Source organism: Bipolaris victoriae (genome assembly GCF_000527765.1).
Source record: "Bipolaris victoriae FI3 unplaced genomic scaffold scaffold_0, whole genome shotgun sequence".
Classification (NCBI taxonomy): Eukaryota; Fungi; Ascomycota; class Dothideomycetes; order Pleosporales; family Pleosporaceae; genus Bipolaris; species Bipolaris victoriae.
The window spans coordinates 753572-768859 of record NW_014575392.1 but is presented as its reverse complement, the minus strand read 5'-3'; the positions used below and the strand labels follow the sequence as shown (position 1 = coordinate 768859).

The following is a 15288-nucleotide window of genomic DNA, read 5'->3' as shown; positions in this document are numbered from 1 at the left end:
GATGCTCTCTCCTGGAGCTCCATGGTCCTCGTCTGCCTGTCTCTAGGCATTTAATAAGCCGTTGAATATGGGCATGACTGCTGCTTCTCATTTCTCATTCTACCAACATGTCTTGCTGGCGCGTCCTGAAGCTCTGCGAGCAACCAGATAACCGGCATGTACCCCAGCTACTTGTCAAGCCCGTCTTCTCTCCGGACTCGTACATTGTGCATCTTACGGATTTGAGTAACGTGTGGTCTGAAGAGTTGAGTTTGGATGATATCGTGGACCGAGCTTCGCAGGAGCAATCGCCAATCGAAGTAAGCAAACAGGACACAGCGCAGCTTGGTGTCCTTCTAGAAAACATCGCAAAGCCTCTGGGCAATGCAGACGATGCACTCTGCCGGATGACTCGTAACGGACAAGATGGCATCATCTTGCATGCGAGCATCATCCTTCCAGAGCCGCTCGGCCACTTGTCATGGAAGTTTCAGATGCAGAAGTGTACATCATCTACAGTCCTCAAGAACGAGCTCATTCTCCCGCTGCTTGTATCTTCGCACATCCAAAATGAACGAATCGCTGGTCTCATAAAAACAATCACAAGCAAAGATAAGGCAATCAATCGGCTGCTAGATCAATTTGAATCCAGTAACCTGGGCTTAGCTGCCGCTTTCCCCGGTGCGGGTAGCATGAAGACGGGAAGGCGGACGATCAAACGTGAGCAAGCCGCAAAGCACGTTCCCGCTCTGAAGCCATTTCATGAGGCAGTGTGGAGGAAAGAGACTGGGCAGTTAGAAGACTCGGAACTAACTTCGCTGGGCTTGTTCCAGGAAGCGCTGGCTCAGAGCACCCCCGCTGTGCCACAACAGCTAAAGTCGGATGACTTGGAAGTCTGCTGGTGGACCTCAGTGCCGACACATTTGACTGTATCGAAGGCTCCAGCAAATGGCAAGACACGGAAGTCTACGGTGCTTTCTAACGTAAGGGATGCTTCAGAGTCAACTGAAGAGGAGACAGAAGACGAGTTTGATACTCATGAGCATTTCAAAGTAAGCGAAAGACGCACACTCGTTGTGTAGCATGACTGACGTATTTGTCGACCCGTAACCATCCTGGTAAGCCCATGAATGTCACGACAGCGCCGGGACAAAAACCTTCTTTAAACGGACACGATGAGGACGAGAGCGACAGCACTGAAGAAGAGCTTGACCTTGATACACCAGCAATAAGCTGCAACACAACTCAAGTTCAAGAATCTTTGCAATCTCAATACCGAAAATCGCCCTCACCTGAACATCTCCCCTCTTCTCCAACAATTGCTTCATCGGCGAAGAAGGCAAATGTAGACAGTTTTCGAATAGGAGGAGAGCGAAGGAGAATATCGTCCTCGCCCTCATCAGGTACTCCAGATGAAGAGGCCAGGTCTGATGATGTTTTGACCACGAGGGAAGCAGCTCCTGCATCTCCCAAGCAAGCAGATGTCGCCTCCACACCAAAGAAATCCAAAAAGCATTTTAGGATTGGTGGGAAAGGAAGAGCTAGCCAGGACGGCGCTTCACAGTGCGACGCTACAATTTCCCCGAGTAAAATTCGCACGAGGGCTACGCAATCGCCAACTGCAGAACCACCATCATCACCACTACCGCACAGTGTAACTAGAGAAATGACGCCAGTCGAAGAGGAGGTTGAGGAAACACCAGAAGAGAAGGCAGAACGGCGGCGTGCTGAACTTAAGCGAAGGAATGATGAGGCAGCTAAAAAGCAGGCCCAGCAAAAGAAAAAGAAGAGGTTCTGAGCTACGGTATTTTGTATGAGTTGAGACATACCTAGCATTCCGCCCCCAGGCCGGTGACTTTGCGCGTTAAGTTTGCTGGTTGAACTTGATACCTTTCTTGAACTTCCGCTTGGAAAATCGTTTCCCCATATGTAGCAATTCAGCTCGTTGTTAAAGTCTTGGTAAAATCATATCAAACTACCCTTTCACTCCTCATCCCCACACCTTCACTCACTGGCGCACACTCTTTACACATGCGTTTGTTGGGTACTAAGCCCTTTCCAATTATGTATCACCATCAAAATTGCACTTGCTGCCTTATCGAGTCTGCTTTGTTGCTTCTGTTTTGATAGTACTATTACCTTGGATCTTTCCTGGAGAAGGAAGCGAACAACGCCTACCCAGCAACATGTGTATCTACCATTACTGCTATTTTTCAGCTTGTCGACACGGTCAACTTACCAGAGTATCCTACTGCGACAAAGCGACAGCGCTTTTACTGTACGTATCCTCACTCAATAGTGTTTACTTCCCAAAATTTGCTAACCTAGTTAGTAACAGCCGTCCGCAGTGCATCGCGGATGCAAATAGTAGCCGCGGAAAGCAATTCACCGTGTCTTCCTTACGTTCCTCAACATTAGAGATCAACAGAATTAGCTCGTCACGTATGGATAGCCCGCCACAGCACCAGTCACAGCATAACAACACGATGTCATCCGTTACGCCATCAGAAGCTAGTCGCTCTTCATTTTCGCACAACATCGTCCAGAACCAAGACGAGAATGAAACTAGAGAAGCTGCTTTGGTTCTACGATCCGGGCTTGTTGAAGAAGAATGTGTCAAGCGTGAGCATGTACTGAATCATGCTCCCTCACTTTTGGATAGCCAGGGCCTAGGCAATGTCTGCATCGACGTTGCATTGAGTACTAAGTCCTCTCTACAAATTGATAATGCAAAAAACGGTAAGAAATCTGCGCCCATGGCTTTGTCCGAGTTGTGTGTCGGTTGCTCTAACGTCTTTCAAGTTTCATTCAACGACCTCCCAAGTTCACCCAGCTACTGCACCAGTCCAACCATAGGCTGCACCGTGGGCTCTCCTCACGAGCACAATGAAGATCAGTCTGTCGCACAGAAGACTGAGCAGCCTCAACAAAGTCACCGGAAACCAATTCCCGACCATTGGCTTCCCAAAGCCGCCAGTCCAAAGCTTGCGACTGCACAACGTGCGAAAGAACGAACGTTGAAGAGAAGCTCTGATAACGGTTCGCCAGGATATCCGAAGGGAATTCGTGCAACGCAAAGCTCCGTGGACTTGGGTAGATCTCACGGCAGAGAGGGTACAACATACCTGACAAAAGAAGCTCTGGAAGCCGTTGAAACCACAATGACGCCTCCTAGACAACACACAGGTTCTGCGAAATTTTCTAGTTCTACTTTGAAGCCAGCATGGAACAGCCCTACATCACCGCTACGCAGTGTTGCACGCCAGAAGTCTGGGTGCTCGCTCAAGATGTCACCCACAAAGCCCTCGCATCTTCCAAACAAGTCTACAGCAGCGGATCATTCGCGACTATTTAATAGTGTTACTGCCTCTGCGAGCAAAAATTCGTTTCATATCACGGATGGCTCACCGGTAAGAAGCCCTTAGCTTCCGCCAGCTACAGAAAGTTCTGCTGATGTAGATACTTGTATATGTCATGTGAATGCTGACTAAAATAATTAGCATAAGTCTCGGAATGTCAACACAGGATCGGTCTCGCCGGTGAAATCCAAGAGTGAGAACCAACCAATCTCCAAGGCCAAAGTTTCTCTTCGTATCGTTGTGCCGAATACAAGTACAGGCCATGACAAAGATCTTAGAGCATTGAGTCCAAAGGCTACGAATGCTCCTAACAGTAATGGTTCGATGAGTCCAGTTTCTACCACAAGCATATCCCGCATTCCTCGCGTCGGCACAACAAACAAAGACCAGAGCTCATCTCGTATTTCCGCCCTGCAGAAAGCAAAGTCTGAAGTAGGGACCATGCGATCAAAATCAAAGGTGCTCGTAGACATGCCTGTAGTGTCGAATGAGGTAGCTCGCTTCAACACGCCCATGTCGAATATCTCACGTGGCTATTTGGATGAAAACACGCATCCAAATCCTATCGACTCTCAGCATCACAATCATGTCCTCGAGACGAAAAAAGAGGGAAGTTCCCACCATAACGATTTCCAAGACCATCAGGCAGCGCATGCTCACTTTCGTATGTCAGCTAAGCCAGCGGGCCATGTTGGAATTGGGTTGCGCCAAGATGAAAGCCATCATCCTGAATCTGACACCGTTGAGCCCCGTGGGTATTTAGGCCATGTCCCAAGCACGCCACCATTTTTGAAGGCTTTCCGCAAGGCCACAAGCAGCTCTTTTGAGCAAGAATCTCGAGATGCTGCGGATTCGACTCTTACGGATCCTGCGATAGTTCGCAGCCTTGGAAAAATAAATGATTTTGGTAAGAACCTCCCCGCTGCAGCACTGTTTTATCTTCTCCTTATCTGAGTACTCATGTTCTGAATAGACGATACATGTATCGATACTTCTACTGATTATGTAGCTTCTACGGTCTCTGAGCATGCATATGCTAGTGAGAATGCTAAGCAGATCCATGGAACAAGTGAGCGTGGTCCACCTGGCCCTGGGAATCAAGTTGACAACGAACATCAAACACACACTAGTGTATTCTCGGATCTCCGCCCAACTGCTACTGAGTTTGTACCAAAAATGACGCTTACATCTGGCTTGACCGACCCTGCAACCGACCCTGCAGCTCCAGCTTCGCTTCAAGATGTTGCTGGCCTACCAGACATGACTGTGCTCGATAGAAATGGTATACCATTCCTCTGGTACATGTACGGTATCCAATTCGCCTACGAACAGGGTTTTCGAAACGGCCGACCCAAGTCTCCCCGGAAGTTCAAACCTAAGAAAATACGCGGTCCAGCATTGTCATCTATTGATGCTCCGCATACTCGCCCTCATGACAGTCCTGCTATTACGATGCGAACACCGGATACAATTCCCACATCATCAAAGCAGGAAGTGCCCTCTACAGAGCTTGTGTCGCGTCCGACTGTACCTGCTCACGACTCCTGCCCTGTTTACAGTCAAGAGACTATTCGGCCAAACTCCCACAACGACGGGCCGATGCACGAATGTTGCAGTGCTGTGACGCACCAGCCTTTCGCGAGGCAATTCGATAAGATCGACGAGTACACCAGTACCAGGAGCAACAACACTCCCCGCCACTACAACATTGACTTCACCAAGATACAAAACACCAGTTTCCCAACGGGCCCACGCAGCATGCAGGGCCACGTGTACCACAAACCGTCTCGATACGACTATCGAAATCACCGTCGCCTCGGAAACGGTCTGTATGGCGGTCGAGGCAACGCCGCTGGCATTCCTATAGCAGCTACCGCGCCGTTTCCCAACCCTGTCCCTCCGCAAGGTCGTCCGGATCAGATCCACAATTACAATGGAGGCGCGAGTGACTACAGTGAGTACTCGATTGGAACGGAGGCGTGTGGCATGGTCGATATAGTATCTGCGACTGAATTGATTGGTGGTCGGCCATGCAATGCGTGTGATCCTGGTCACTAGCTTGTCCTACGATTCTTACGAATTTATTATCGTTGGAGGAATGCTGCACAGAATAGTAGCTGCGGAACGATTCACGAGGAGGGGGACTGAAGAGAAGGAGGCATGTATTTGGTATGACGCTGTATGTGAACTTTGATCGCTGTATGCATCATAGTCATGGTTGGACTTCAACATGGATTGGAGAAGGAAAGCGATGGAGTTGGGTTGTTTTTAGTTTAGAGCGATGCATGATAATGAAGTATGATTGATTCAGCATTTCACTCTTGTTGCAGCGTCCTCTCATCACAATGTGTATGTATTATTCAAAGGAATGATAAGGTCACGAGACCAATGGATATCACAGGCAGAGGAGACGAGTCGGCAAGTCGGCGAAAGGCAGGGATGTTCATGTGGGGCTGACTAATGAGCTAGTGGGGCCTCTGAACAAAACCCGCGGTATCGCCGCCGTCTTGTCTTCTTTTTCCATATAGAAAGTTGCACCCACGAAATTTGACCTCACTCTTTGCTCCTCCATAAGATTGAAGTTGACATAAGCTGGGGAGAACAAACTCTTTGCTCCCAAGAACTGCCTGCCCTTACCGCATGGGCTGACGGTCCCGTAGCTCCGAGACATCCTACGTACACTATAATAAAAATTTTGTCTTGAATCCCGAGCGAGCTCGCTCGCTTTGCCGAGGAACAATATCCCAACTCGTACAACCTCATACGGACGGCACGACGCGATGGATGCATAAACGCTCTCAAAGCGATAGCAAAGGTCGCTTTTGAGAGCGCGGCATAGCCACAATGGCTCGCAAGAAGAAGGCGATTGACCATATGGTCAATCGCATGAGCAAAGTGCGTCTCGTCGATGAGCAGGCCGCTTTAGCTGCGCCACCCAAACAGCCGGAGCGCCGTAAAGACTCGGGCAGTAAGGACGAGGAAGAGGTCGAGCGCCAGCCCTTCCGCTTCTTCGATCTCCCCTACGAGCTGCGATTGCGCGTGTACGAGGAACTCCTCATCTTCCCCAAGACCATCGACCTCGACCCGTCCAACTACTGCACCGTCGCCCCGGCCCTCCGCCTCTTCCTCGCAAGCCAGCGCATGCACGACGAAGCAGCCCGCGTCTTCTATGGCAGCAACACCTTCCGCGTCTTCCCCATCCACGGCCGCTACATCAACCGCAAGCACCCGCTCCTTGCATGGTTCCCCCGCAAATACCGTGTCCTCCTCACCCGCCTCGAACTGCGTCTAGGCCCCGGCTTCACGAAACCGCCGAAATGCTGGGTCGTAGATAGCCGCCTCGGCCTCGCAGTTGTGAAAAAGGTATACCTGCTCAAGATCTTTGTAGAAATCGATCCTGCATCTGATGCCGTATTCGAGGGCTTCCGTGTTGGCAATAATTTCTACACGGAATACTGTGTCGGCTTGCTGAGAGGCTTGCTCGCACAGGTCCCCTCGATCAATGATGTAGAGTTTGATGCGTATCCCAGTGTGTCCAAGTCGAGTCCGTTGTTGGCGGGCTTGATCGAGGAGACGAGGCTGAATCAGAAGCATATTGCTTGGGGCCCTGAGAGGGGTTGGGATAAGATTGTTGATGTTGATTTGGCGAATGTGATGCAGAAAATGGGGCTTTAGTTGTTGCCTCGATATTCTGTCTAGATTGTGTGTTCTTGCAAACACAGTGCTCATGATTTTTATGTATAGATATGTAGCTTACGAATTCTCCAATGAACCTTACATTCGCCCGTTCCTACGTATCTGCTGAACTGACTCGTCTTCTTTCCAACTAAAACATAACATCAACCCCTCTTACCGCGGACTCGCCTTGGCCAGCCACGCCTTCAACCCCTCCGCATGCCTCTTGGGTAACCCCTTCCACCTCCCCTCATCATACGTCGCCTCAATCCCCTTGACCAGATTCTGCGCCTTACGCAACACCACCCTCTTCGCCCCAGCCCACGGTGTCTTATCCAAAAACGCATCCGCCTCCCCCACCATCTCCATCCTCTTATCCCTAATCTCCTTGCCATCTTTTTCCTCCACCTCACACAACCGACAGCTACACCTAAACCCCCACGTCTTCTGCAGAAACGCCTGGCGGGCCTCGTAATCGAGGGCGTCGTGGTAGGGGAAAAAGATTTCCTCGCCTGCTTTTATGGGGGCCGTGGCGCGGATAACGAGGAGGTCGCCAATGAATTCCTTTTCGGTGTTGGCGAGACAGGAATGATTGATGTAGGCGGCGTGTTTCCACAGGCCGGTACTCGCGCTGCGGGCGGATTCCTCGCCGAATTGCGCGCCGGGACTGAAGGCGTTGCGGGACATGATGTCGTGGACGCGGAAGACGTCTACAACGGGCCCGTCGGTGGTTTCGAAGATGTTCGTGGTGGAGGCTTCGCCTTGGTAGTCGCCGTAGAGCTGCATCAAGTGTGCTGTTTGAGAAGGCTGGTTCAGGCATTTTTGTACGAGCGACTTGGAGAGGCCGACGGGGGAGACGCGGATTTGGTCGTCGCGGATGTCGTAGGTCATTGCGACTAGGGCGTCGGGTTCGTGGGCCCAGACGACGCTGAAGGCTTTTTCGCAGAGGACGAGTGAGCCGGGGGCGAGGTCGTGGGCGGCGTAGAGGCCACGGCCTTTGCCTGGGCTGTCTTTCACGACAGTGTTTTTGATAAAGTTTCCGACGTCGACGCGGGATCGTGTTTTGGAGATGGTGGTTCGTAGCTTCATCAGGTCGTAGGATCCTGTTTCTTCTTCGCGGAGACGGGCTTCGATCTTCTTTAGTTGGAGCTTTGCGTCTCTGTCGTCGGGTGTGAGCTTTTGTTGCTCTTGGAAGAATTCCTTTGCTTCTTGCCATCGACTTTGGCTGTATGCGGCTGATCCGGCGCGGAAGTAGGCTTTGCTGTCGAGCTCTTTGGACTTTTGGTCGTCTTTGCCGGTCAGTGAGGCGCGCGCATCCGTCTTGACTTCGTCCAATTGACCTAGAAGTAAGTTCACATAGGCGCGGTTGCGATAGATATCTCGTGCTAGATCTGGGTTGGATTTGGACACGATTTCTTGGTTCGCGATTGCTAGGCCAGCCGAATACTTCTCATAGGCTAGGGGAAGGTCCTGTTCCTTAAGTGCAGTGTTGCCCTGGGTCTTGAATCTAGTAGCTGCCTTTTCGGCCTTTTCAGCATCCTCAAACTTCTTCGGATTTACAACATCTTCGTGGCAAACGACTAGATCAGAGGGGTGGTCAATCCGAAGCGTCGGTTCGCCCTGATCCGTAAGAGTAAAATATGGCTCCTTGATAATGAACTGTTTGGTCGACTCCAGAATATCTTCTCCATATCTTGATTTGTGGAGTAAAATCTCTAACCGCTCCGCGTCAGTGCCTGCTTCATTCTGCACCATAGTCCACGATCTGGCTACTAGCGTGACGACTGGACTGTGTCGCTTGACGACAAGCTTGCGGTCTCGGTGGTGTGTTTCCATCTTCAGATCAGCCATCTCCATCGGCTCCAGTTCTGATAATGGCTTTGTGCATGGAGGATAGGGTTGTCCTACACCAATGGCTGGTATGGTATTTGCTGTTTTCCCTTGAGTTTCCATCATATCCGGATCCGGTGCGCCGCCCATATCTGCCATGAGAGCAGCACCAGTGGCTGCTTGGTGTGCAGTGGTTTTATCTCTCGGTTCCTTTGCGTTGCCATGTTGCTCAGTGCACTTCTTTAGTCGATCCTTCACAGTGCTCTTGATGCGCTCCGCCTCTTTTTCTGTGAGGTAAATGGTGTTGTCATCCTGGGTATTGCTTGCCATTTTGGAAGTAGTTGATTGAGCGCTATGCTATTCGATCTGTCGCTAATGCGCGGTTGTTGTAGTCTGCTTTATCTTCAAAATGCAAATAGACGTCCTATGACGTTGCTTGAGATGAAAGAAGGAAAACAAGCGAATGTTTCCGAAATGCAATGTCGCACTTGAGCTGACAGAAAAGACGGTGCACAATTCACGTTCGGCAGTCGTGCTAGTAGTACCAGAAAAATAAATCTCTGACGCAATCAAATTTTGCTATTACTTGCAACTCAAGATGGAGTAAATTTGGAGGGGCTGAGGCTAGACGAATTTTGTTATCGATAGGTAAATGTGGGGTCAGAGAGCGACACCCTGCAGAAGGGGAAATAGGAGGGTTTAATTATCCATCAACAGAACGTACTCTCGACATGGTAGACTATTTGTATCATAACACCGATTGTCTATTTACTTCCAAACACTCGAGCTTTCCGCCCCTGCCTTCTTTCCTTCTTGATAAGTCTCACTCAAACTGTTATACAGACCTTTGACCCTAGTAATCTCATTGAGTAATCTCTCCCTCTCGCTTTCATCACCAATCTCACCCACCACATCCGCAAAGCTCTTCGCAGTAAAGAACTTGTTTTTCCGATTGTAGAGCTGCCTCTGCTGGACCTGCTCTTCACGCTCCCCTTCCCCCTTGACCCTAAACACCTCCTGTAGAATGTCGATGTCGTACGGAATCCCAAATAGATCTCGACTATCTTCATACGTGAAAAGATAGTAGAACTCGTTGAAGCCAGCCCAAGTAATACCGCTCAAGCATAAGGAGCAGGGTTCGTGTGTGGCGAGGAAGATGCAGTCCTTTGCTGGATGGGGGCGCGTTGCTGGGTCTGGAAAGTCGACCATGCAGAATTGTTGAATGCAGTTGATCTCACCATGAAGTAGTGGGGAGACGCGCTCATTGTTTGTGGCAAGGGTGTAGGGTGTGAGATCCTTGCGAGATAAGATAGCTGCACCAAAGAGCTTGGAACCGCTCGAGACGCCTTGTTGTGTGAGGGGGATAATGCTCTCTTCGATTGTGGATAGGAGTTTAGAGACTAGCTTCTCTGGTGCTGGGCTTGTTGTCTCGATTTTGGCTGACATGGCGACTGAAGTATGAGGCGACGTTGGCTGATTTTCAAATTGGAAGATTGATGACGATCAATCTCCGTTTCGATACAATCACTTGCTTTTATCGATCGAGAACATATAAATTGTGATACTTGGTCTGTCGGCCGGAGTCTCCCGCTACGTAAGGCTTGAGGCGGGGCCCTCCGATGACTTGATAGCGGGGCATTGCTTTCGCACACACGTAAAATTTGGGATATTCAGTTTATTTTTAGTGGAAACTTTGAGAAACTGTCGAGACTTTGGAACAGAATCCATCTGAACAGTACTGTTCCCAATCCTTTCGTCAATTGTCGTGCATCCGATAGTGACCAATGTGGATAATGAAATTTTAGTAACTCTCGTAGACAGATTTTGAATTACATTTAATATTGAATACCAATCAAATAATTCTCAAAATCTACAAATCGATGAATTCTCCCTTGAGCAGCGAGTCGTCGCGAATTTGCTTGAGGTAGCTCTCCACCTTTGTCGTCAACGCAGGAACATCGAAGCCAAAATACTTGTACGCCGCCTTCCCGGGTAGACTATGTCCGAATCTCTTTATGCAGCATGCGGCATCAGCATATCGCTCCCAGCCGTTAGGCGCGAAAGGCTCAATGACTATTGCAGGAATTCCGAGATGTCTCTTGAGTGTCTCCCGCTTGTACTGAATCGGTTGATTCTCAAAAAGCCGCTGGCATGGGAAGCTTACCACGCGCGCCTTGATATTCTTCGCGCTCAGCTCTTTGGCAACATCGAGTGCGTGGTGTAGTTCGGCGCCGACACCGATCAGTGTCACGTCAGCATTTTCAACCTCTTCGAGGACGTATGCACCCTTTGCGACCATGTCCCTCTTTGTTTTCGCCAATTGTGGTAGTGCATGTCTCGACGTTGATATGATACTGGGCGTCTTCTTCGCCTCGATAGCGGTGATCCATGCGCCCGCCGTCTCTTCACTATCACCAGGTCGGATGTATAGTAGATTGGGCATGGCTCGATACAGATTGGCAAGTTCGATAGGTTGATGTGTCGGGCCATCTTCACCCATTCCGATACTGTGCTTTGTTAGTCAATGTACACAAGAAAGCAGAGGGACTAATACCTGTCGTGTGTCGCTGCGTGTATGACCTGAAGTTGCTGCAAAGCGCCCATGCGGACTGCCGGTGCAGCGTAAAGGTAGAACATGAAAAAGGAAGAGGTAACCGGGATGAAGGTATTTGGCGCAAAAGCTGCGATACCGTTTGAGATTGCAGCCATTGCATGCTCACGAACGCCATAGTGGATATAACGACCACTGTAGTTACCGTTGATACCGCATGTTGTTTTCAAGTCAGGCTGAAAGTATTAGCAAGGCGCTATAACGCAGATGAGTGAGCGACTTACATGCTGGAAGTCGACCTTGCCCTTCCAAACCATATTGACTGAAGGTGTCAAGTCAGCAGTGCCGACCATAAAGTTATTGATCTTCTCTGCGAGCGGATTCAAAACAAGCCCAGATGACTTTCTCGTCGCTGTTGGTGCATCTGGGAAGTTCTCTGGTACCCAAGACTTCCAATCCTCGACCAGACGGCCTTCTACCCGACGCCTGAAGTCTGCACCTTCTTCCGGATATTTGGCCTCATACTCCTTAACTTTCTCTTCCCATGATCGAACTAGTTCTTGACCTCTGGCTGGAATGTCCTCAAAGAACTTACGCACCTCATCACTGACGACGAAGTGTTCATCAGGATTGAAGCCGTATGTTTTCTTCATGTTCGCTACGTCAGATGCACCGAAGGCTACTCCATGAGCAACGGCGTCACCAGCGACCGCACTGCCAACACCGATGATTGTTCGAACGTTAATAAAAGTGGGCTTGTCAGTGGAAGACCGTGCTTTGTTCAGGGCCTCGACAAGACCCTCAACGTCGAAGCAGCCATCTTCGACATCAATTACATTCCAACCACATGCCCTCATCTTGGTGTTGACGTCCTCGGTATTGGTTAGATCGACTGAGCCATCACAAGTAACTTGGTTGTTGTCGTAAATGATGGTGAGATTGTTCAGCTTCAAATGACCAGCGAAGGAAATGGCTTCCAAAGCCACTCCTTCTTGAAGACACGCATCTCCAATCATACACCAAGTGTGATTCGATACGACATCGAAGTCGGGCTTGTTGTATGTGGCTTGAAGGTTTTTCGTAGCCATAGCTAAGCCTACTGCGTTTGCTACACCTTGGCCCAATGGACCGGTCGTCACTTCAATGCCTTCGTGTTCGATTTCTGGATGGCCGGGGCATAGTGCATCGACTCGTTCCGAGTGATATGACTTGAGCTGGTCAAAAGTCATAGCTTTGTATCCTGTGAGATGGAGGAATGTGTACTGAAAGAGACATGTATGACCTTTTTTTGGTTAATCGTGATTGTGAATACGAGGTTGATTCTATGATGCATACCATTTGATAAAACGAATCGATCGCGATTGAAGTAATCTGGGGTGTGAGGTGCATAGCGCATGACATATTTCCACAAAGCAACACCAATTGCTGCCATTCCAATGGCCCCTCTGAAAACTTCTTAGTTACCATTCTGGATGATGAATGATGAAGCTTACCCTGGATGTCCACCATTGAATTGCTGACACAAGTCTGCAATAAGCAACCTGAATGTCTTCAAGACATGGTCATGCTCTTTTGAAAGCTTCCCCACCGACGACTTTTCTAACTTTTCTTCTTCCTTTAAGCTTTCCACGGCATTCTTTCCGTAGGCCGTGGAGCCGTTCACCTGGGGTGCATCTTGCGATGCGTACATGATATTAGAGTGTAGAAGGATTTGAGCTTTTGGATGAAGAACACAAGTAAAGAAAGTGAATAAAATTAGAAAAGAAGAATCTCAAAGGAAGAAGGTATCTAAATACCTTTCCAGCATACGACTGACAACGAATCTTCTACGACGTATGTGCATCGAAAGTCGAGAGCACCGGGTGTTCCTAATTAGGCAACCCGACGTATTCGCTGTGCGGAAGAGGGCGGCGGCTCTGGATTCCCATTGGCGATCGGAAGGCACCCTACACCAATACAGTAGTCATAGCCACCTGCGATCTCTACCGGCCTTCTCCACTCAATTTCCCCGCAATTCAGCGCCACCTGTTGTATCATGCGGAGAGCTGTGAGAATGGAGTTGCTATTTCCGCAGCGACAGCTGGATGACCCGCTAAAGACGTGAGCCCTTGACACGATCAGCCATTACCCCAACGTCGACTACATCTACCCTTGCATTCGACAGTTTAAGGTAGTTTTGCATTTCCATCCCTACCAATCCAATAATGAACCCAAAAACTACTTCCTCCATGTCCAAACCAACAAGCACGACGCGTGCGACGATCGAGACACCGCTGCCAAATCCTTCCCTGCAAGTCACTGCAGACCACAAATTAAAACTTCAGGAAGCACCTGTGTATGCGCCAGCAGAAGGAGAAGTTTTGTTGCATATCAAAGCCACCGGCGTTTGCGGGTACGTACCTCAGTAACCAAAGAATATACTGAGTTTGACGTTGAGTTCGGTAGGTCCGATATCCATTTTTGGAGAGCAGGAAGAATAGGTTCTCTCGTCGTCGAAGGAGACTGTATCCTCGGTCATGAAGCTTCAGGAGTGGTTTTGCAGTGCGGTGAGGGCGTTACAAATTTGCAACCCGGTACTTGATCTTCCCCTCTTCCAATGCAGTCTTCTTCTCTAACTCTATCTATAGGGGACCGTGTAGCAGTCGAGCCCGGCGTCCCGTGCGGAACATGCTTCTTGTGTATGGATGGACGCTACAATCTATGCGAAGATGTCCAATTCGCTGGTGTTTACCCTTATAATGGCACTATACAGAGATTCAAATGTCATCCTGCACGGTGGTGCCATAAGCTGCCTTCCAACATATCGTATGCTGAAGGTGCGCTCCTCGAGCCACTCTCCGTGGTCATGCACGGTATCAAATCTGCAGGTCTTTCCCTAGGCCGTGGCGCTGTGATATGCGGTTCAGGGCCCATTGGTCTCATCGCATTGGCAGCAGCGAGAGCAAGTGGGGCGCACCCGCTTGTCATTACAGATCTCGAGCCAAAACGATTGGCTTTCGCGAAAAGTTTTGTGCCTTCGGCTTATACCTATCAAGTTGACCAAAATCTTGATGCGTTGGGTAACGCAAAGAGGATTAGGGAGCTGTTTGACTTTGGGAATGTGGGCGAGTACGGAGCGCCGGAGACCGTGCTTGAATGCACGGGCGTGGAGAATAGTGTTGTCACTGCAGCCTATACGGCACGAAGAGGTGGGACTGTTATGGTCATTGGTGTTGGGAAGGAAATCATGAATAATCTGCCATTCATGCATTTGAGTCTAGCTGAGGTATACGCTCAAACCATATCCCCCTTAGAAGATACGTTTCGCTAACATCACATACAGATTGATCTGAAATTCATCAACCGTTACCGCGACACCTGGCCAGCTGGTCTTCAGTGCTTGGCGGGTGGCATACTGGACCTCAAGCCACTTGTCAGTCACACATTTCCACTGGAAAAGGCACTAGATGCCCTGCATACATGTGCCGACCTAAGCAACGGAAGTATCAAAGTTCAAATCATTGATGAGGTAAACGATGTGCTCTAGTGATTACTTCACAAACACCTGTGAGCTTGATGATATTGAAGATGTGTACTATGAGATAATCGGGGTTCTACAATTTTTGTGGAGCGTGTGGCTGCTGACATTACCAATCATAAATACAGCCGTAGCAGATATCAACATTATATATTCTTATTCGCAGCTCAAATCGGCTCCTGAGAGCAGAATACATCAAATTGAAGAGAAAAAACGGACATTAAGTCCTGCTCCACTAATAGCGTCAACTGATATTTACATTATCAATGTGATAACCCCAAAGAGGATACAAGAAGAAGAAGAGAACTAAAAACAACTACTATTATCATAAAACACATTACCAGAAAAACAAATAACCCCTCAACGTGTCGAGACTT

At 49.2% G+C, this 15288-nt stretch overlaps 7 protein-coding genes across 7 annotated transcripts; 4 read left to right on the top strand and 3 right to left on the bottom strand.

Moving 5' to 3' along the window:
- Positions 1-107: 107 nt before the first annotated feature.
- On the top strand, positions 108-1777 carry COCVIDRAFT_21668 (hypothetical protein; the record flags this gene model as incomplete). The annotated part of the gene is made up of 2 exons (XM_014707087.1): positions 108-1031; positions 1103-1777. The coding sequence occupies 2 exons, from the start codon at positions 108-110 to the stop codon at positions 1775-1777; spliced, it is 1599 nt and encodes a 532-aa protein (XP_014562573.1).
- Positions 1778-2465: 688 nt separating this feature from the next.
- COCVIDRAFT_21667 (hypothetical protein) lies at positions 2466-5396 on the top strand (the record flags this gene model as incomplete). Its single annotated transcript, XM_014707086.1, has 3 exons — positions 2466-3389; positions 3480-4245; positions 4312-5396. The coding sequence occupies 3 exons, from the start codon at positions 2466-2468 to the stop codon at positions 5394-5396; spliced, it is 2775 nt and encodes a 924-aa protein (XP_014562572.1).
- A 786-nt stretch (positions 5397-6182) lies between these two features.
- COCVIDRAFT_83717 (hypothetical protein) lies at positions 6183-7013 on the top strand (the record flags this gene model as incomplete). The annotated part of the gene is made up of 1 exon (XM_014707317.1): positions 6183-7013. One exon carries the CDS (start codon positions 6183-6185, stop codon positions 7011-7013), a length of 831 nt encoding a protein of 276 aa, XP_014562803.1.
- A 174-nt stretch (positions 7014-7187) lies between these two features.
- Positions 7188-9173, bottom strand: COCVIDRAFT_83558 (hypothetical protein; the record flags this gene model as incomplete). The annotated part of the gene is made up of 1 exon (XM_014707316.1): positions 7188-9173. One exon carries the CDS (start codon positions 9171-9173, stop codon positions 7188-7190), a length of 1986 nt encoding a protein of 661 aa, XP_014562802.1.
- Positions 9174-9611: 438 nt separating this feature from the next.
- On the bottom strand, positions 9612-10289 carry COCVIDRAFT_32684 (hypothetical protein; the record flags this gene model as incomplete). The annotated part of the gene is made up of 1 exon (XM_014707157.1): positions 9612-10289. The coding sequence occupies one exon, from the start codon at positions 10287-10289 to the stop codon at positions 9612-9614; it is 678 nt and encodes a 225-aa protein (XP_014562643.1).
- Positions 10290-10713: 424 nt separating this feature from the next.
- COCVIDRAFT_83229 (hypothetical protein) lies at positions 10714-13084 on the bottom strand (the record flags this gene model as incomplete). The annotated part of the gene is made up of 5 exons (XM_014707315.1): positions 10714-11350; positions 11398-11630; positions 11679-12676; positions 12730-12839; positions 12918-13084. The coding sequence occupies 5 exons, from the start codon at positions 13082-13084 to the stop codon at positions 10714-10716; spliced, it is 2145 nt and encodes a 714-aa protein (XP_014562801.1).
- Positions 13085-13598: 514 nt separating this feature from the next.
- Positions 13599-14920, top strand: COCVIDRAFT_83897 (hypothetical protein; the record flags this gene model as incomplete). The annotated part of the gene is made up of 4 exons (XM_014707314.1): positions 13599-13786; positions 13840-13967; positions 14022-14659; positions 14717-14920. 4 exons carry the CDS (start codon positions 13599-13601, stop codon positions 14918-14920), a joined length of 1158 nt encoding a protein of 385 aa, XP_014562800.1.
- Positions 14921-15288: the final 368 nt, after the last annotated feature.